General features: G+C 40.5%; 1 protein-coding gene across 2 annotated transcripts in view; it reads left to right on the forward strand.

The window, feature by feature from the left end:
• Positions 1-14,068, forward strand: part of BAZ1B (bromodomain adjacent to zinc finger domain 1B) — a 34,312-nt gene extending 20,244 nt beyond the window's left edge. The window contains exons 10-19 of one of the 2 annotated variants that reach the window (XM_015812817.1): positions 134-179; positions 1,991-2,089; positions 2,696-2,870; positions 3,370-3,555; positions 5,634-5,781; positions 6,309-6,456; positions 6,807-6,925; positions 11,013-11,167; positions 12,547-12,650; positions 13,379-14,068. In XM_015812817.1, the coding sequence (XP_015668303.1) occupies positions 134-179; positions 1,991-2,089; positions 2,696-2,870; positions 3,370-3,555; positions 5,634-5,781; positions 6,309-6,456; positions 6,807-6,925; positions 11,013-11,167; positions 12,547-12,650; positions 13,379-13,748 (1,550 nt within the window). In that variant the 3' untranslated portion in view covers positions 13,749-14,068. Of the gene's footprint in view, positions 1-67; positions 180-1,990; positions 2,090-2,695; positions 2,871-3,369; positions 3,556-5,633; positions 5,782-6,308; positions 6,457-6,806; positions 6,926-11,012; positions 11,168-12,546; positions 12,651-13,378 lie in introns of both variants that reach the window. The other variant, XM_015812816.1, reaches the window with a different exon arrangement.
• The last annotated feature ends 6,812 nt before the right edge of the window (positions 14,069-20,880 follow it).

The raw sequence follows: 20,880 nt of genomic DNA on the forward strand, positions 1-20,880 counted from the left end.
TAATAATAATAATAATAATAATAATAATAATAATAATAATAATAATTAATGCTTATAATATTTACAGACGCACAGGAAAACCTGGTGGAAGGCAGTATTTTGAACACCCCACAAGGGATCCTGCATATTCCAGAAATACCTGTTGAGACATCAGTACCAAAACAGGGACAGAACCTGTGGTGAGATAGACTTTTCCCCATACCTATCAACAAAAAAAATCGGGTTTGATGTATTTCTATTCTCATACCATCTATTCATGATTGAAATTTGGGTATTTAGACCTTTGGAGAAGTATTCAGAATGTTCTGGATGCTTATATACATGTTTACATTATTCCCTTTGGGTTAAGGATCATTATGCAGAATAGAAAAGACTAAAAATTAATAATCCAAAGGAATTAAGCAAGAAAAAGGAATAACACCATTCACTGTATTTCCCCATACTGTTTTGTCCTTCTAAACCAGTGTTTCTCAACCTTGGCAACTTTACGATGTGTGGACTTCAATTCCCAGCTAGCTGGAGAATTTTGGGAGTTGAAGTCCACACATTGTAAAATTGCAAAGGTTGAGAAACACTGTTCTAAACCATCTTCAATTCCACACATCCATCAATATAGTGTATTTTCTGAATGGCTATTTTTTTTGCCGAAAACTGTCAAAGTCACATATTGTGGTCACATAATCACAGAGCACTGCAACTGTTTGTAAAGGCATGATCACATGGCCCAGAGATCTGTGGCACAACATTTTATAATGGACAGAAATGGTTTACAGGCTGTAAAGCACCCATTCTGGGCCTGTTGTAATTTTGAATGTTAAGTGATCGGTCATAAAACAAGAACTACCTGTAGTTTCATTGCCCATTACCATTTAATTATTTTAGAAACTGATATATTTTGAAAACAGTTTATCATGCATTGAATTTATAACGGAAACTTAACATAGATTTAATCTAGAATTAAGGAGGTCAGTGAGAACAATTAATCAGTGGAATGCCTTGCCTCCAGAAGTTGTGGGTGCTCCATCACTGGAGGCTTTAAAGAAGAAACTGGACAGCCGTTTGTCCAGAATGGTATGGGGTCTGCTGCTTCAGCAGGGCGTTAAACTAGAAGACCTCCAGTGTTCCTTACAACTCTTGTTATTCTATATTCTGATTGTTAAGTGTTGTGTCATAGAAATGAAATCAGTTTTAGAACTGAAATCTAAAAATCTTTAATTAGAATGTTTGGTTTAAACAACTGATTCAGAATTTTGTCAAAAATATATAGACCACATGACCTTTCTTTTGAAGGGTGCCAGAGATCTACTTCCTGCTTGCAGAACATTTTGTTGCCTGCTTCTTTGAAGTCCTCATTTTTGCAGAGCGATGTATTTGTTTACCAGTAGAGGGCAGAAAGAGCAGTATAATTTGTCCAATGAAATAGGTGTCAAAATGTTGAATTACATGATTCTTCTTTTACTTCCAAAAGTCATTAAAATGCTAAACTACATATCTAAAATAGTACAGCTAGCCTTCAATTTACGATCACAATTGGGCCTGGAATTTTGATTACTAAATGATCAGTTATAAAGTGACTGAAACCCAGGCAATTCCTGTTGCTGTCGTTAAATGAATTTTATGGCTAGCAGTGCAGCACAAAGGGAAATTTTGGTGCACTTTGGCCCCTTTCAACTGCTTTGTGCATTTATTTGGGGGTTTTTGTTGTGTGAAACCAGCCCATATGACCCAGTAGCCTGGCCTGCTTTGTCAATAGTGGGAGCAGTAAGACTTCAGTATTATAAAACTTTACATGCGTGTAAGCCATCTTATCCTTGAAACAGATAGAGAATTTTTTCCGATAATATAGGAAATGTCACGCACTGCATAAGTACCTAAATTAATGGATGGTCTGAAATAGTGAGATGGATTAATAATTTTATCTGGCACGGTTGAAATATGCCTTTTCTTGTTGTTACTGTCAGAGTATTGAACAAGTTATCCTCTCTTCCAGGTTTCTCTGTGACAGTCAGAAAGAGTTGGACGAACTACTAGCCTCCTTGCATTCCCAGGGGATAAGAGAGAGCCAATTGAAAGATCGGTTACAGATTAGGTGAGGCTTCCTCTTCACTTGCTGAAAAACTATATGGCACTTGTATAGTGCTACTGAAGATAGAATGGATTTCTGAAATTGATAATTTTTACCTTATCTGTTTGTGAAACTCTGTGGTTTTGTCACTTTAATGCCAGCAGCCTACATGATAGTTTGGAAGAAGAAATAGTTTACCAGAGGGCTGGTTGTTATTGTTTTGGGCTAATGTTTGCTTATGAGTAAAAGATTTGAGAAGTTCCATAATGATGCTTCAAGTATAGATTAAGTCTTTCCAGAACTTTTTAACAGGCATAGCTATACAAAAGGATTAGCTTCTGCTTTCCAAAGGACATTTCATACTTTTTAGCAAGCTTGTATAAACAATTTAACTGAAGTACTAGTATAAAATAACCTTTTGCAGGGCTGCAAAAACATTTAGAATTCCTAAGCGTCAGCATTTGATTTCTGGACCAAGCAGTACTTTGGTTACTCTGCGCTTGCAGTTTGGATCAGCTATAATTTTTCAGCTTATAGAATTGCACAGAGCTTACAACCTACATCTCTTAAGAGTTTCCACCCTGGCTCACGAGGGTGGAAGTTATCCACTAAGTTATCTTCTCCTCTCAGGTATCAAGATATCATACATTCCATTCATTTGGCTCGGAAGCAGAACCTAGGTCTGAAGTCGTGTGATGGCAGCCAGGAATTGCTAAACTTCTTGCGCAGTGATCTTATTGAGGTTGCCACGCGGTTGCAGAAAGGAGGTCTGGGATACATCAGTGAGGGAGAATTTGAAGCCAGGGTGAGTAATAATACTGATGTAGACCCCTGGGGAATATTTCAACCGAGTTTCCAGTTCTAAAGTATAGGGAACGCCTTATTAACTCCAGATCTTGAATTCTGAACATTCATTGAAATGTGCCACTTTCCCCTGAAGCTGTTCTGAAGTGTTTTATTTTAAATACAGTAGTTCTTATCTTACAGCCATTCATTTAGTGACTGTTCAAGGAAGTAGAAGATTTGAAATAGATAATACAGACATGTTCTGTGGAAACTTAACATGTTATTTGCAGTAGCAACGTTGGGTTTAAAATGGATAAAACACTGTAGTCGGGTGTTCTAAAGCGCTGGTTTTTTAGTTAACATATTTTACTGTTAAGAGTTTTGCCTAGAATGCCTGTAGGCATGTTTGCTTCTGTGGTAGTTTTCTCATCTGTCGAATGGAAGCAGAAGCATTCAGATAAGAAATAGAAAGCTCTGCACATGCTACAAATAACTAACAGCAATGTCTTTCTAATTAGGTTTGTTCATTGGAGAGCCTAAAAGATTTTGGGGAGTGTGTGATTGCTCTGCAGGCCAGTGTCATCAAGAAGTTTCTGCAAGGCTTCATGGCTCCCAAACAGAAGAAGAGAAAACATCAAGGGGAGGATGCTGTGGCCAAGGCTGAGGAAGTTGATGAAGAGAAGAGAGTAGCAGAAGAAGCCAAGGTCTTGATTAATGTAGATATAAGCTAAACATCTCTGGACTGAAAAGGCAACAAAACCTGAGCTGATTGCATGAAGTTGTTGATGCATATATGTGGGCTGTTTGAGCTTGAGAATTCAAGTTATTGGTGTACTTCAGGACATGGTCTTCCTTTCTACAGTGAGGTTTAAGAGAGGCTGCATCTTCTCCCCTCCCACTTTAAAAAAAAGTCAAATGGAACTGCTGTCCTTTGAGTCTGCTACAAAAAAACTCAAAGCCTAGAATTTATGAAAGGCTGTCATTCTTGTCTAAGATCAGTGTTTCCAAGTAGGCATAAGTATCATCTAACATCCTGAGATGTTAATTCTTTGTGGTCATTTTCATTATATTTTTAATGGAGAGACTTTCTTAAGAAATGGTCACCATTTTCAACATACGAAAAGTACAATCTTTTATGTTTCAAATTTACAAATTTTTGTTTGCCTTTCAAAATGACTCCTGTTTATTTTTATTCTTCTAGAAGTCTCCATTGAGAACAGCTGCTTCTCTTTGGCTGTTGTTTGCTACTGTATAGTTGTCTGGCTTGTATGTTGTCATCTGTTTCTCCTCTTCCCTACTTGGCCAGTGTTGTGACTGATGTTTATATGACCAAATGCACTGTCTTACTGCCAAGAGAATGGAGGCTATACTATGGATTAAAAAGAATCAATGCAGCCAGGCCCGAGGGACAAAATGTTACCAACTTAACTGCCCTTTTCATTGTAGTTCCTCTGCTGCAAATATTTTTTTCCTTTAATGTAATCTACCATAATGATGCATATGGTAGATTACAGGACATTATAAATTGCTTCATTATGGGCTGGTGAATTTACACTGCACCACTAAGTGGTCCCTTACCTTACCTTTGAATGTGTTTGCCTTTTGGCTATTCACCCAAGTCCTGCTTTCCTTGTTCCCCCCTCACCTAAGGTAGTGAAACCTTAAGATTCTTGACATTGAGATCCTAGGGGGTTACCACTGACCCTTACTTTTGGGGGAAGTCATGCTGAGTGCTTAATTCTTTTTCCAGTGTGGGGAAGCAAAAGCCGCCAAGAGCTTCAAGTTTATTTTGGCCCAATCTGATAGCAGCAAATCTCTAGGAGTAGGTCTTTGGAAAGCTAATGTGTCCGAGAAGCTAGCATTCTGAGCATTCCGGGGGGTGGTGGGGAGACTAACTAGTGAGCTCTCACAATTTTCCACAATCTTGGTTACTTCTCAATCTGGGTCTGTCCCAATGAGCAATGAGGAGAGAATTCTAGACTGGTGTGAAATTTTGTTTTCTTAGCTGTCCGGTTTACTCGGCATTTCCTTGACTTCAGTGGGAGGGGAATGTGCAACTCTGCAGAAATAGATGGTTTTATTTGGCTCCTGAACTGCTATTAACAGCAGAGCTCAGCCATTTCTTCTGTCGTTCAGTTGCCTTTACTAGGAGAATATTAACGCAGGCATCCTAAGATTTGCCCATGTTATCTTTTCTATTTAATGCAGTAACAGGTTTATACCTATGGAGAGGGCTGCATATCCTCTAACTAGCCATTAATAGCAAGTTTATTTGAATGTGCTTGTTTTTATGTTCTTTGCTTGTGTTAAAACTGCAAAGCTATTAGCACCTGAGCATAGTTATTCAGAAGGTTCTTGTGTTTGAGCATCTTTGTTTGACTGTGGTCCCCACTGGTGCTGCTTGTCCACCCTGTTTTACCTCTGCTATTGTACTGCTGTTACGTATGTTATCAGAGGTCTCCACTAGGGGGCAGCCTAGCAAGTCCTTTGGATTTATATCCTAACCCTTGCCTCCCCAGCTGTCCCTAGAGTTAACAGCTAAAGTTCTACTATTTGTTTCTCTTTGATGGGCAAGAATTTAGTTCAGATTTCAAAGTCAAGAATGCAGCTGGTTTCAAGCTGGCCATGTGAAGTTGCACGAGAGTTATGAACCTCTGAGGCTGTGGGGAAGAAGAATTTTCAGTAGTGCCTAAAAGATAGCTGCTGTGAATCCTAGGGAATGAGCACAAAATGCCTTCCAGTTGCTGGGAATTTGGGCCTAAGATCCTTGTTCTGCCCCTAGGTTGCTTCAGCTGTGGAGAAATGGAAAGTGGCAATCCGTGAGGCACAAACTTTCTCACGTGTGCACGTGCTGCTTGGTATGTTGGATGCCTGCATCAAGTGGGACATGTCTGCAGAAAACGCCAGATGCAAAGTATGTCGCAAGAAAGGTGGGTATTCCAGGCTTTGAGTCAACTGCTAGATTTCCAATGCTGTCAAAACCTTGAAAGGAGACATCCTGTGAATACATAAAGCAGTTGCCTTTCCATTCCCCCAGAGAAAGATATGGGTCCCCATTGTTTTATTTTTTTGGGTTTTCATTATGTTTTTGTCCCAGGCTTACTCTCAAGGAGCTTAGTGTACACTATACATTGGGATAGGAACCCCTTTTGACTACTAGATCCAACATCCTATCTGGAGTTTTGAAAACATGTTCTGTGTGATTGTGCAATACAAAATACCCCCTCTAGTGAGTAATCTGATGAGTTTCTACCTGCCATCACCTGGTTCCCCAGCATACATTTTAACTATCTCAGCTTTTTTCTTTTCTTAGTAGATGGGCAGATTTCCAAAGAACTGAACTACAGCCATCTACCAAGGTCAATCCTGTCAAAGGCTGTTCTCCAACAGGCCTGCTTGTTTATTTCCCTTCTTTGTTCTTTGGATTACCAAATTGTTTTTTGCCCTTTTCCCCCAGGTGAGGATGACAAACTCATCCTGTGTGATGAATGCAACAAAGCTTTCCACCTGTTTTGCCTGAGACCAGCCCTCTATGACATCCCAGAAAGAGAATGGCAGTGCCCTGCTTGCCAGCCCTCAATGGCCAGGCGGAGCTCTCGGGGCAGGTAAGACTTCTCTGGTTTGCAGATGCCTTTAACAGAAAGGTAGTTTATCTGAATATATTTGCCCACATCCTCTTACTCTATATTAGGTTCACCGAACTGGGTGCAGCAGGATTTGTATGCCATTCCTAGCTATTTTGGACATGACATTATAGCTTTTGTTTTTAAAATAAACAGGCATTGCAAAAAAAATATTCTATCAGTTGAATGCATTTGTTGTTTTGGCTGCTGCTCGGCCAGCCTGTCTTCACTGGATGTAACATGGAATGCAAACATGAAGCCTGGTGGGGTACAATCCTGTAGAATGGCTACGTGGGGAAAGCAGGATTTTGAATATCAAATCTTTCCTCTAGAAACTATGCTGAAGATTCAGTTGAAGAGGAGAGTGAAACTGAGGAAGATGAATCTGAGGAAGATGATGATGATGGGGAGGAAGAAGAGGAAGAAGGCTATGAGGTTGCTGGATTAAAATGTACGTTATACTGAAATTAAAGGACAACAAGTCTTCCCTGAGGGATTGAGCAGGTTCCTTTCCTGTTAGTTTAATACAAAGGATCTTTTCTGTTTCCCGGTTCTAAACTGCAGGCAGTGAATGTCTTACTAGCAGTCCTGAGCTAGGAAGGTGCTGCTGACTGTTTCTGGATCGGTTTCCTGATTTGTGATAGTTCCACATTGCTTGAAAAGTAACCCAAAATAGGTATTGCTTCCAGGGAAGAGAATGAGAAGTGAGCAGTTGGCACTTCTTTGTCTTTTTTTTTTATTATTATTAAAAGTTTTATAAAGATTACAGTATAAACCCCCATACCCACCCCAAAACCCCACCCTCCCCCTCCCCCACTTCCCAGAGCTGAACACAGGGTTACAAATATAATACTCAAAATCTATCTAACATTAACCAACTATTAAAATAACCAAGTCCATAATACGCTTTAACTCCCCTTTAACACAAATTTAAACAAATTAAAGTTAAACACAATAATAAACATATTCATAACTTAAATATTAAACAATACCATACTAATATTAAAAATAATAATATCATCTAGTTAAAACTAACAAAAATTCCATTAAAATAAACTATTAATAATAACAATACTCTAGAGTTTACTCATAACCCAAATGAAACTTTTTAGTCCCATATTTATTCTGAATATAATCTATCCATCTTCTCCAGACCGAGATATATCTTTCTTGTGATTGATCCTTCAAATAAGCGGAAATTTTAGTGATTTCTGCTAAATTTGACACTTTAAGCGTCCATTCTTCTATAGTGGGTAAAGAGTCCTTCTTCCAAAATTGGGCTACCAATAATCTTGCAGCTGTTATAAGATTCAACATCAAATTCATTTCTTTAACATCCAAATCTTCCATAATGCCTAACAAAAATAACTGCGGTGTAAACTTTATCTTTTTCTTAAAAATATTTTGAATATTCCACCAAATCTTAATCCAAAATGCTTTTATATCCCTACACGNATCTTATAAAAATTTTCTCTTAAATTTTGAGCTTGAGTAAATTTTACATTTCTAACCCAAATTATCTCCCATATTTCCAATGAAATTGATTCTTGAATATTTTGAGCCCATTTTACCATACAATCTTTAACTAATTCCGTTTCAGAATCCAATTCTATCAAAACATTATAAATTCTCTTTATGTGGGCTCGAGTTTGATTTTTAATCTGTTTTATCAAATTCACATCCTGCAAAGTAATACCAACTTTTTGGTCTAAGCTCCACCTCATTAACAATTGATTATAATAAAACCAAGAATATACAATATTTTCTTCCTGCAAATCTACTAAGGATTTAATTTGCCAATCCTTTCCTACCAGACTAAGTAATTCCTTATAAGAAATTCTATCCAAATTAACCCCTCTAGATACCCCCTCTATCATCTGTCCTGGAATCGCCCAAATGGGAATTTTATAATTTAATCTATAATAATATTTCTTCCAAACTCGTAACAAGGCACTTCTTAGAATATGGGCTTTAAAAACTTGATTTACTTTCTTATTATAAATTAAATATGCATGCCAATCAAATAATAGATCCCATCCCTCAAGGCACTTCTTTGTCTTTTAAGGCAGTATGTAATTGCAATAAATCTACTGCAACAAATTATTGCAACTCTTTTTAGGCATTACATTGTAGAACTTCTTAACTTTTAGATAGTGGCACCTAAAACTAGAATAGCTTAAAAAGCAAGGTTCAAATTTCTGGGTTCATGTGATCAGCATTTTGTTATTGCCAAATAACACTCTATGGATTGTTGCAGAGTGTCCTTGATCAAAATGGACTTATTCTGTGGATCCAGAATCATTCCAGATTTTATAGAGATAGATAGATAGACAGACAGAAGAAAGAAAGAGAGAGAGAAAGAGAAAGAAAGAAAGAAAGAAAGAAAGAAAGAAAGAAAGAAAGAAAGAAAGAAAGAAAGAAAGAAAGAAAGAAAGAAAGAAAGAAAGAAAGAAAGAAAAGAAAGAAAGAAAGAAAGAAAGAAAAAAAATTTTCAGGTCAGTGGCACACAAAACCAGAATCCTGTGCTAACACGCAGGCTTATAAGAAGTTCAGAAGTGCCACCACTATAAAGTTCATACTATATTATGGCATTGCAGTAATTATCTAGGCAGATCAGGTCTTTGTAACATTCCTTGTTGGCATGGAATTCTGAAAGTCAAAAAGAATATGTTTCATATCAAAATTTAGCTTTTACTATGTATGCCAGGACTATGCCTCGTGCAAAAAATAAAACACTCTACTGCATCCAAGTACTTGTGAAAAAAAGCTTTTGCACTGGAGAAAATGTTCCCTTTGAGAAGAAATGAAATCCTTTGTTGTTTTTATAGTTAAAGGTTTTGCTGATAATATGCATCCATCCAGTTCCCCAGTAAACTGTCATCACTTGGATTCTGATGATCCTGTTTAACCGACCAGTTGCAAATGTGGTCAGCTTTTTGAAAATCTTTCACTGACATTTCAAGTGTCAGTTCCCAACCCCTGGGTATTCATCTTGATGTGGTTTGAAAACCATTTAAGTCTTAATACTCTAATACTAATCACTTGTACTCTGGGGTTCAATCCTTATTGTTCCCTGTAACAGTTTCATAGGTAGGTCATAATTATTTCCTCATTGGGAAATGAAGCCCAGGAGAGAGAGACCCAAAGAAACAGACTCTGTTGATGTCTGAGGGATAGTGTGAATCCAGCTTTCGGAGTGGTTCCCTACTCTGGTGGCACCTGGTTCCCATTCAGAGCTGTCAGCATGTGAGCTTCTGTTTATAATTGCTGTCTAGATTTTTGTGGAGCCTTTTCCAATCTTGAAAGAATGCTCATCTATTATGAGTATTTATGTCTGCTTTTGAAGTTTGTTCAGGCTCCTTCCTGCCGGACTGGCCAGGCCCAGGTGAGTGCCACTGTCACTAAAAATAAAGCCTGCACCACAGTCACAGCTTTATGAGGCATTTAATTGGGAAAGGTCATGATGGAGAAATCTTTCATTTTGGCAGAGTCCTGTTTAATCCTTGGTACAGCGTTGATCCGAAGTATTCTCATAGAGAATGTTGGACTGCCAGATATTTAGCACATGTTGCTCTCCCAACATAAGGGGAAGGAACCCTTAAACAGATGGTGTCCCTAACAGAAATAACTGCTGTATTGGACAGTGATGAATGAAAATTGTACCCTATTAAGTATCTTTTCTGCTGTGGATTGAAAACTTGCTGTGAAGGTTGATTCTCCTTCATTACTGGGAAGAAGAAAAAAAAACAGCATCCGCCGCTTGACATAAAATAGTCAGCAAGAGTATTTGCTGCAGTGAAGTTCTATTGTTCAAGCTGTCTCTTTGTCAGCTGGCAGGAGAAATTCAATACTCGATGCAGGCTGCTGAGGGGGCTTAGCAGCTGCCTTAACCCACTGTGTGGGCCAATTATGAATGCTTGGAATGATACTTAGCCCAGCCAATCACTCTTTTCTGGTGAACATATGATCGGCAGAGAAATGGAAGCAAAGAGTCTCTGGGGCATCGTGCAAACCTGTTCTTGACTTCTCGCATTGAGATCTGATCACGAGAGCCAGCTGAACGAGGGAGCTGCTTTTGCATCATCAACAGCGTAGCCTTTTGAGTCGAGTCAGGATGAGCAGGAATGGAAAAGTGGGAGGGAAGCAGAAGGAGAGCCCTTTGACAGAACACTTGAATGCTTTAGACAGTGTGCTAATTTTAATTGAATTGTGTGTAAAAAATTGTTGATAATAGAGCTCTCAAGTTTGTTTTTGGATCAGGAGTGAAGAAACTTAAACTGATTACATGTGTTTCTATCTTGGGAGAGTGAGAGAGAAAAATGACCTACCGGTGCTCAAATAGCTTTTATAGTGGGATTTTTTTTTACTGGTCATTTGTTTCCTATTAATAAGCATCCGTTATTAGGAATATCTGGAAATAGAATGAGTGCCTTAGGAGTAGCTTGGAATCTTTCCTGGACACAATGGCTGGTTGCATCCTATTACCTTTCTGCCACTCCTCCAGTATTAAATCATTACACCCTCTCTCTGATTTACAGTAAGACCCAGGAAAGCAGCCAAGGGGAAGCAAGGTGGCATAGCGGCAGATCCTCCAAGGCGGGGCAGGCATCAAGGCAAGAAGCGAACCCTCCATGCCACCCGAGGGTCCCGACAGCAGACTCCACCTGTCACTGAAACTGACATTGATGAGCTGGTAAGAGCTACGGATCTCCAGATAACGTTTTTAGTAGTTAAAAGTGGAACAGGGGTCTCTGTATCCATCCTGCCTTCTTTTTCCAAAGAAGCTCTTCCTGTGTGCAGGGTTAAGCATCTACCTGATATGTATGTGTGTGTGTTTCTGTCTTTCTCTCAAGATTACCTGCTTCTCCCCCCCCCCCTCCTTCTTTACTTGATTAGTACTTAAAGGTTTTTAAATAGCTGTGAGTCTCTCTTAAGTGATGAGGCACTGAGGCTCATTGGTATGCTGGCAATGCAAAACACCACATCACTTCCAAAGCAGCTCTTAAGGACATTTGTTGCCTGCGCAGCCTGCCTGCCTGCCAAAAAAATAATTCAGCTATCTTACATTTCACTTGACATTTAAAAGAAGAAAGCTTTGGGCCTTCATTTGGGAATTATTCTCTTCCCTACCCCTGTCCTCCTGAAGTCTTGGATGACTGAAACTGCAGCCATAGAACTTAGCACCACGAAAATGGAGGAGTTACCAGCTTCCGCTTAGGAGACGCTGTGCTGTACAGAGTGGTTTGTGGTATCTAGTATAGGTCATGTTTGTGTCCTTTTGTATTTGAAATCTTAAAAAGCACGTTTATAAGTTCTTGCCAAGGTACAGTTTAGCATAAAGCCTGCCTCTTACTTTCTCTCTTTTGTGCATATTTCCCCTGCATTGATGCCAAGGAGGTACTTTTTGTCCCATCGGTTGTATCACTTAAGAGAGGCCTTCTGTGTCTGGAGGGGAAGGAGTTTGCCAGGGTCCTTTTGTCCTTCCTATACTGGTATCTGGTGTCAGGAACATTGCTATCCCGATTCTTCAGGTTGCTTCCCTGTTGCGCAGCATGCTGTGCGCTACAAGTGAGCCCTGGTTCCCACCAAGCAGTGCTTGTTTGCTAGTGCCCTGCCTTGATTGCCTAAAAGCTTTTTGGAGAAGCTTGCTGCCCCAAAGAGTGACTGGGCTGCCTCAAAGGTATCCTGCTGGTTTTCTGATTAGGGCTCAAAACTGAAACTCAAGCTAGGATGGAGGCATTCTTTGGCTGCCCCATCAAAGCTGCAGCAGCTGCCTGGTTTGTTTCATGCTTATTGCTGGTAGGATAGCAAGTCTTGAAAGTCTTTGTGGAATGGTTTCTCCTCTGTTTGCCCCCATCCCCTTGATTTTAATAGAAAGCTTTGCCAAGCTTCCCATAGACAGACTGCTCTCCCCAGCTAGGAGCTCCTGGGCACATTGCCAGTAATATGTACTTGTCACCAGACACATTTTGTTTCACTGGGGTTCTGCCGTACATCATGAAGAGGTCAATTCTTGTATGGTTTGGATCTGTGCTGTTCTGTTCTTCCTTTCTGACTGTCTTTGTAATACAGGTGCTTCAGACAAAGAAGATGTCTCGCAGGCAGGCCCTGGAGCTGCAAAAATGCGAGGAAATCCTAAATAAACTTGTCAAGTACCGGTTTAGCTGGCCTTTCAGGTGAGGCCTCAGGAACCAATGGCAGATCTCCACCCCTGCCCACTTATGCACAAACATGACTAAATAGAATCAGAAAGCCCCCAGTTTGTCTATGTCTTCTGCATATTTTATGCTGGTGGACAGTTGAAAGCAACATGGATCATTCTTAACAACCTCCTCCTCCAACTCAAGAAAGTGAACCCTGTGTTTTCACACTTGGCAACTTTAAAATGTGTACACTTTAATTCCTAAAATACCCCAACCAGCATCCACATATCTTAAAATGGCCAATGTAAAACACTCTGCTCTGAATCATAGTATACTTGATACTTGCTTTAAAATAATCAGCCATGTGGGTACTCTGACAGACAGGAATATGAGTGGGAATAATGGACTAAAGGAAGTGCTTTATCACATAGCTAACACCACTTATAGTATAAGGAAAAGTTTTTCATATGCCAAATATAGATAACTCCTTTTTTGGAGATGGGGTACTCTCTTTTAATCACACTAGGTAGACAGTATGGCTTACCTCCCATTCTTTAACTCTTTAGAGTTTGGAATGATATTTTGGCTTGATGGTAATAGCTTTTTTCTGAGTACATAATGTGTTAAACCTTGTCAGTGCGATAAGATGTGGATATGCATAGTATGCCCCTGTCAAAAGCAAGCAAGGAACTAAAAACAGAAGCCTAGCACTTGGTTATAGTAAATGATGTCCTAATTAACATTTAGCATTATTTTGTCAGGGAGCCAGTAACCACAGAAGAGGCGGAAGATTATTTTGAAGTGATCAGCAGCCCCATGGACTTCCAGACAATGCAGAGCAAGTGCTCATGTGGCAGCTACCGTTCCGTGCAGGATTTTCTCTCCGATATGAAGCAGGTCTTTGCCAATGCCGAGCAATACAACCAGAATGGCAGCCATGTCCTTACCTGCCTGGAGAAGACGGAACAGTGTTTGATAGACATGTTGCACAAACATCTGCCTGGCCACACGTACATGCGCCGGAAACGCAAGCGGCCCTTGGTCCAGCCTGGTCAGGAACTCGGGGAAGCTGATGGGGACAGCGATCCTGAGGCCTTGGAGTACACGAGGGGGCGCAGGAGGAAGAAATGAAGGGTCCGGGATGGGACACGGTTGGAGCAGGTCTCAGCAGGATCCGCTGCCCTGATGGAGTTCAGAGGTGGAAGCTGCTCAGCTTCACACTGTCCTCCCCACCCCATTCCTCTCACCAGCTTTTCCGTGGGCTTGTTCTAATTGCTGTCAGCAACTAATCAACCAGCTGTCAACAGAAAAGATGGATTTCTGATTCCTCAACTGTGCACATAGTTTGTGCAAATTAAGGAGACAACAACGGACACGGGGATGAGTGGATGGAACCATTTTCAGCTGGGGGAGGGTGCAGGTTTTCTCCGAACCAGAGCTGCCCTCTTCCTCCTCTCAGTTTGTCCTAATGGCAAGTGAGAGAAATGAGCTGCCACATGTGAATTTATAATCTCCTATCCCACAAGCCCTCTCCATCGACCCTTGAGGAAGCCACCTTTTAAAATGGGCAAGCACTTACCTTTCTTAGGCAGTCACCTTTCACCAGCATCTTTTATGCAGGCCAGCTTTTGGGGTGCTTATCATTCTCCAGCCTCCTGATGTGGGCAGCAGGGAGAGTTGTTTCCTCCTCCCAGCACTTCCTGGCGCCAGGTGCGCAAGAACAGTGTCATAAAACCCAGAGTTTGGGGGAAAAGGACACTGGTTCTGACTTTATAAATCTTTTTTTTGTAGTTAAGGAAAGAATCTCCTGTCCAGCAGTGATCTTGTATAAAAACACCGTGTAAGATAAAGTCGCTTTGACTTTGATGTGCATTGTACAGTTTATATGAGGATGTGTTCGCTTTATATTCCTCCCCTTCTATAAGTCACTTGTTTGTTTTTTTTCCTTAAAGAAAGTAGTTGGAGCTGACCCAGGAAATCTGTCAGGGTTGTACACTTTGTAGAGCTTGCTCTTGTCTCCTTTTATAGTCATATCGCCTCCAACCTGTCTCATCTTCGCCTTCCATTGCTGGGTTCCAGATCAGGCCAAAAGAGAGTCTGACCTTGCACACTAATGGCCCAGCCAGAGACAGGGATCTGTCAAAGGGATCCCTTGGAAGCCTGGGCTACCTCATGAAGATTTCGTTCAGTTGAGGGTTTCTGTTCGGCTTTCTGTCATTTCAAGAAATATATATTTTTTTTAGCTTTGTATTGGAAGCTGTGGGGCTGAGAAGATGGAGTTTTCATTCTTTGAAATGAATCCTATCTCTCCAGCTTCTCTTTGCTGGAGCAGGAAGTATGTGATACCTAATAATCATAGCCTGGCATTATATCCTTATCTTTTGGATTAACGCTTCTGAATTATTCCTGCCACAAGAGCATCATCAGGTCTCCAAGGTCCCTTTTTGCTACCAACATCCATCAGTGCGATCTGCCCCTCCTTTTCCCTCTCCATCTTTTACTTTATTTTCCCAACTTCTACACAATGGGACTTTTTTGGACGAATTTTTTTTTTTAAAAAAAAGTTGTTTGGGGGAGGGGGATCTGCTAAGGGCTGTACTTGTAATAAATTGGAAATACAAAAACTGAATTTGTTTTTCTGCCTGCTTGACGATTCAGATCCTTCTCGTATACTTGCTAGCCTGAAGATTTAAAAGTTTGAGGGTCTTGTTCTAGAACTTTTTTACTTATTCTACATTTCTGGATGGGAGAATTCTAAACCTGGCAAAGCTGAAGCTTCCAGTATTTCGGTAAATGCATTTTAGTTATTTGGACACCTAACTTGAAGTTGACAGCAGCTACCTTGGGATGTCATTGCTAGCGTACATGTTAAGTGAGGGAGGTTCTCCTAAACCAGGGGTGGGGAACCTTGGCTCTTTTATGACTTGTGGACTTCAACTCCCAGAATTCCTGAGCCAGCAGGTTCCCCACCCCTGTCCTAAACCTATAGTGGGCCATAGTAGCTCTATAGAGCTTGCTGCACTAGAAGAATAACTTTTAGCTTAACTGCCATTATATGTGTGTACAAGAGCCCTCCATGTAGCAAAACCTAATTCTAAGAAGAGACAGCTGAGATACGCATCTCCTGTCTTGAGATGAACCACCAGCAATAAAGCAATAAGATGCATTGATCCCACAAGCACCAGCTTCAAACACATCATTAGCATGCAGTGCAGGGCTAAACTCTCCAAGGATACAGCAGACGGTTGGCCCTGGGGAAGAATTGACGGCATTTTCACTCTTAATTGGTACAAAATTAGAAAACCTGCGTAAGGAGAAGTATTCTTAGAGATTTCCTTTGACCAGGATTTTGCTGAGCAATCTGGCTCTTTTAGCCTCCGCTTGGCTGCACTTAACCTTTGGACTACCTTAATCAGGATTAGATACATTTAATAACTGCTTAAGTCTTGGATTGCCTTTGTTTTGGCAACTCTGAATTTAGAGCCCTTGTTTCTGCAGAAGCAGGCCAGCCATCAGTCCTTATTTCATCCAAGAGGTCCAGCAGGGGGCAGCACAACCAAGGGTTTTTGCCACTTGATGCCTTATGTAAATCTTTCCCTGATTTATATTAACATTCCCCTTTTATTCTACTATGTTGATATCTTGGGTATCTTTATTGTGTGGTTTCTTTCCCTGACTCAGATGCAGGACCGTCTATATACACTTATTTAGAAATAAGCTGCCTTTTGGTCATTATATTTTTTGACCCCCAGGGCAAGAGGTATAATATGGTAATATAACATTTATTGTCATTTACCTATATGCACAATAGCATACTTTAAAATGAAATTACGATGCCCAGCTCTTGAAAGAAGAAATGAAGGAATATGCTCAGGGCAGTTCTACCAGATGCCAAATTATTTGCAAGCAGCCACTTGGATCGCTCCTGGAAATGTAGTGTTTTCCTCATTAAAAGAGTTTAATTTTCTGATTCTCAAGTCTCGGGAGACTAGCTGACAGCTATCAGAATGAATTCATCTGCCTTCTGATTTTGACTTGATCCAGAAGGTAAATACAGGATATTTGAATGTGCCACAAGTGGAAAGCAATCTAAGAGTTTGGATGAAGAGTTGTATAAATTCAAAGATGATCATATAGAAATGCAGACAAAGCGTACAGTAAATGTAAGGAGCGCCTGTGAGTGTTTGCGTGCTCTGAAACTGCTTCCTTTGGCAGGTGTTGATCTTTGTCCTTGAGTTGAATGGCCTTGGATCTCTACAGCCAGGCTTTCTGTCTATTCACTGCCCTAGAATAGGTGGCTGAGAGCCCCCCATGCCACAGTGCAGTTCCTTTGCTGGAGCCTATTTGGTCTTCCTCCATGCTTGTTTCTACATCCCGAGCAACAGAATTATAGTCTTTTGAATGCTGGGTTAAATTACTACCTGTTCCTCTGCAAAGGCAGGCCTAGACAGGCATGGTAGAAATAAATGAAAAGGCTATCTGTGTTCATTTATCAGCTCAGGTTTGCAAAGCATTAATAAAATTGCTAGATTAAAACAACAAAAAAAGTGGGGACATGGAAACCCTGTAAAGGGCTGAGCTATAGCAAAACACTTGGTTTGAGGCTAGACAGCATATGTAGAAGTATAAAGGATTTCTGGATGAAGTGGCCATTTAGTTTAGTGTAAGCATGCAAATTATACATGTGGCTTTTAAAAATCCAGATTTTTATATAAGTGAGTTTAGGGCTGGCAGCAATTGGACAGAAAGAAACCTTCAAGTTGGGGTCAACACCGTAGTTGAAAGAAAATACCCTCCCTATGTGTGGCTTGAGTATAAAAGTCAAATTCCAGGCTTGAAGTCATTACAACAGGAATTAAAAATAAAGCTTTGATATAAGATCCTAATACATCTATGGAAATGCTGCAAATATTGAATATAATTCCGGTCCTCTTACCTAAAATGGATATTGTGGAGCCAAAAAATATTTTTTTTAAAAAAAAGGAAATCAAAATCATATGTTAAGGGAAATATTGTGGGAACTGGGGTTTTTAAGGGATATTTTAGAGGTACATAAACCTATGGAAATGGCAATTATTTTCTAACTAAAATATGTTAAAAGAGTGATTCATTAAAATAATCAAATGCAGGGTGACAAACTCAATAAAAGGTTGTGGCCATCAAAATATGGTCATTGTCCAAAATTTTCAAAGGAACTCAGCAATTTGAGGGACAGGAGGGGGAGGCTATAGGTGACTGCTAATCATATCTATATGTAATCTCATGAATTATGGGAACCGTCCCTTAAATCACTACCAGAGGACTGGTATCTTTCTGTCAGTGCTTTTGAGAGTTCCTTGTGTCAGTTTGTTGCTGGGTGGCATTAAAAACTAGAGTAGATGGGTCCTTAGCAGATCCAGTAGTACCCTTGTGTTATTAGCAGGGGCTCTCCAAGAATTTAAATGGAAGACTTTATTAAGCCTGAAGCTACATGCAAAAACAGATGCTTTCAACAAAGCCTTTTTCATATAAAGTAACATTTCCCTAAAACTTTGCCTTGGAAAATGGAGACCATCACAGGGCTCTGGCTGGCTCTATGGTTTAGAGTTGTTTGGGACTTTACCCTTTTCTTGATGGGTAAATATTTTCAAATATTCACCCAATTTTCTTAGCTCTCTTTGAGAACTAATATTTTGAAAGACTGCAAAAAAAAGCAAGAAACAGTCCCAGAAATACAAGTGCATTAGGCTCTAATCTCAAGGTGCTTTCTGAGGCTAGCTGGTGCTAGGGATGAGGAGGGTACACACTTGTGACTCCTGTAGCACAAATACACTGCAAACACTGGCAACAGATACAGTGGTCTGTGCAGAGAGATGGCTCCTCCCCTTCACCCCTGCCAGCACCATCAACACCCGTTGCTTATATGGTCTGCCAAGTGAAATCTACGGGGAATTTGGGTTCTGCCTTTTTCAGTGGGGCTTGTCTCGTCCTGAAAGTATTCTAATATGAATGATATTTATGTGCCAGGGATGCCAATATAAAGACCTGGATCTTAGCATATCATTCACTTGCCATAAAGTAGAAAGTTTGAAATCAAGTCTAGGTAAAGTTAACATTCATGGAACTGTATTATCACTCCAAAGTGCTTTGTTGATTGGAGAGTAATTTATTTGCCTAAAGTGGGCACTGAGACCACAACAGTTCTACAACATCTTGGTTGTGCTTAGGCAACATATTTAACCTGGTTATTGAATTAACCATTTTTCTGCATTTGCACAATATGCTATAATATACGGGAGTTGAAAGTTGTGACCAGGTGCTTTTTTGGGGGTAGAAGGAAATGGATAACTAGATTATTATTAATTGGATAAAGTGAGAGCTCCCTATAATTCATCTGTTATTAAATCATTCAGTTGCTTCCAACTTTTTCTGATACAATGGACATAATTTTGCAAGGATTGTCCACCAGCTACTGCTTCTTGTAGGCACACAGATATCCTACTTAAATCTTTTTTCCTTATGACACTATGAGTATTCAAGCTTGCTACATTACCAGAAGTGAGTCACTTCCTCCCAGGTTGATTTCTGTAAACAGCATTTTTCAACCTTGGCAGCTTGAAGAGAATTCTGGGAATTGAAGTCCATCCGTCTTCAAGTTGCCAAGGTTGGTAAATACTGCTGTAAACTGTGAAATGTGGATTAGTATACCATGGCTGATCTAGAACACTGAACAAGGTTGGTATGGTGTAGCATTTGGATAGGGAACTGCAACTGGACTGTTGACTGAAGTGGGATATCAAGGGAACATCCCAGAAACAAAAATACCTATTTAGGCCTGCCTGCCTCCAACTCTAGATAGCTCACAATAAAAATAAAATATGGATCAAAACAAGATGGGTTCTGGTCACTATACAGAAAAGATATCCAATAAGGAGCTCCAATTTAAGCCAAGGCTGAGAAGAACAAACAGGTCTTCAAGGCCTTGTGGAATACCAACGAAGTGCCAGCCACATTAATTTCAAAGGAAGCTCATTCCAGGAGGCAGGGAAGGCCCGCTTCCTGAATCGTGATAGATGTTTTATTAAATATCACTGCTTAATTGAAGGAACCTGGAGCACGCCAACTCTTCCGGCACATACCAGCTGGTCAAGAAGCATAGGAGATAAATGGTGCTACAAGTAACAGGCCTTATGCCATATAGGGTTTTATAGGTGATAACCCTCAACTTGAATTGTGTATGGAAGTGTACTGGCAACCAGTATAGTTTATGAAGCAGAGGTGTCACATAAGCATTTCAAAGCATGCCCATCACTGAGTATGGCACCGTGAGGTAACTAGGGCTTGAATGACCATCTGAAAAGCCTCATGATCCTGGAAGGGGTACAACTGTGCACCCAATGAAGCTGTACTTTTTGAAGAAGAGCTGTGAATCCAAGAGGGCTATTCCATCCTAGAGTATAGAAGGGAAATCCCTGGGGTTAGGAGGCCCTAATATCTACAATCTTTTAGTACGATTGAGTCTGCTCCTTCCCACCCAGGCCTGCACAGCCTCCAGGCATAGGGACAGAAAGTAAACAGCCTTACTTGAGCAATCACTAGTGGATGAACTCAGTCAATAGAATAATATAGATGTTAAACCAGAAGATCAAACCCTGTGGCACCTCACATAAGAATGGACTAGGGCAGGGGTGTCAAACTCGCTGCACCACGTGATGTATTGCGGCTTTTTTCCCCTTGCCAGAGCTGGGGTGAGTGTGGCTTCCATGTGATGCACCCCGCCATGGTCCAGCAGTTTGACACCCTTGGACTAGGGGATGACTTCTCTTCCCTTCCATCAGCAATGAAAGGGAAGGGAAGGGAAGGGAAGGGAAGGGAAAGGAAAGGAAAGGAAAGGAAAGGAAAGGAAAGGAAAGGAAAGGAAAGGAAAGGAAAGGAAAGGAAAGAATAAGGCAGGGCTCCCAATCCTCAACCGCTACTGTATTTCAAAAGTATGCTGGGGGCCAATGGTATCGAAGGCCACTGTGGAGCAAAAGGATGGATATACCACCTCTATCCTGATGCCACCACAGGTCATCAATAAGTGCAACCAAAGCTGTCTGAGTCTTGAATCCTGGATTGAGACTCAACTGGGTCTGGGTAATTCATTTTTCCCCAGGGTTTCTCTGCAATGGCAGGCTAGCAAGGATAGCAATTGTCTAAAATTGTTGGGTCCAAGACTAGCCTTTTGAGGAGAAGGCGCACCACTGCCTCCTTCATGACTGAAGACCATATACCTCCTCTCAAT

This window comes from Protobothrops mucrosquamatus, unplaced genomic scaffold, assembly GCF_001527695.2.
Source record: "Protobothrops mucrosquamatus isolate PMUCROS unplaced genomic scaffold, P.Mucros_1.0 scaffold112, whole genome shotgun sequence".
NCBI lineage: Eukaryota > Metazoa > Chordata > Lepidosauria > Squamata > Viperidae > Protobothrops > Protobothrops mucrosquamatus.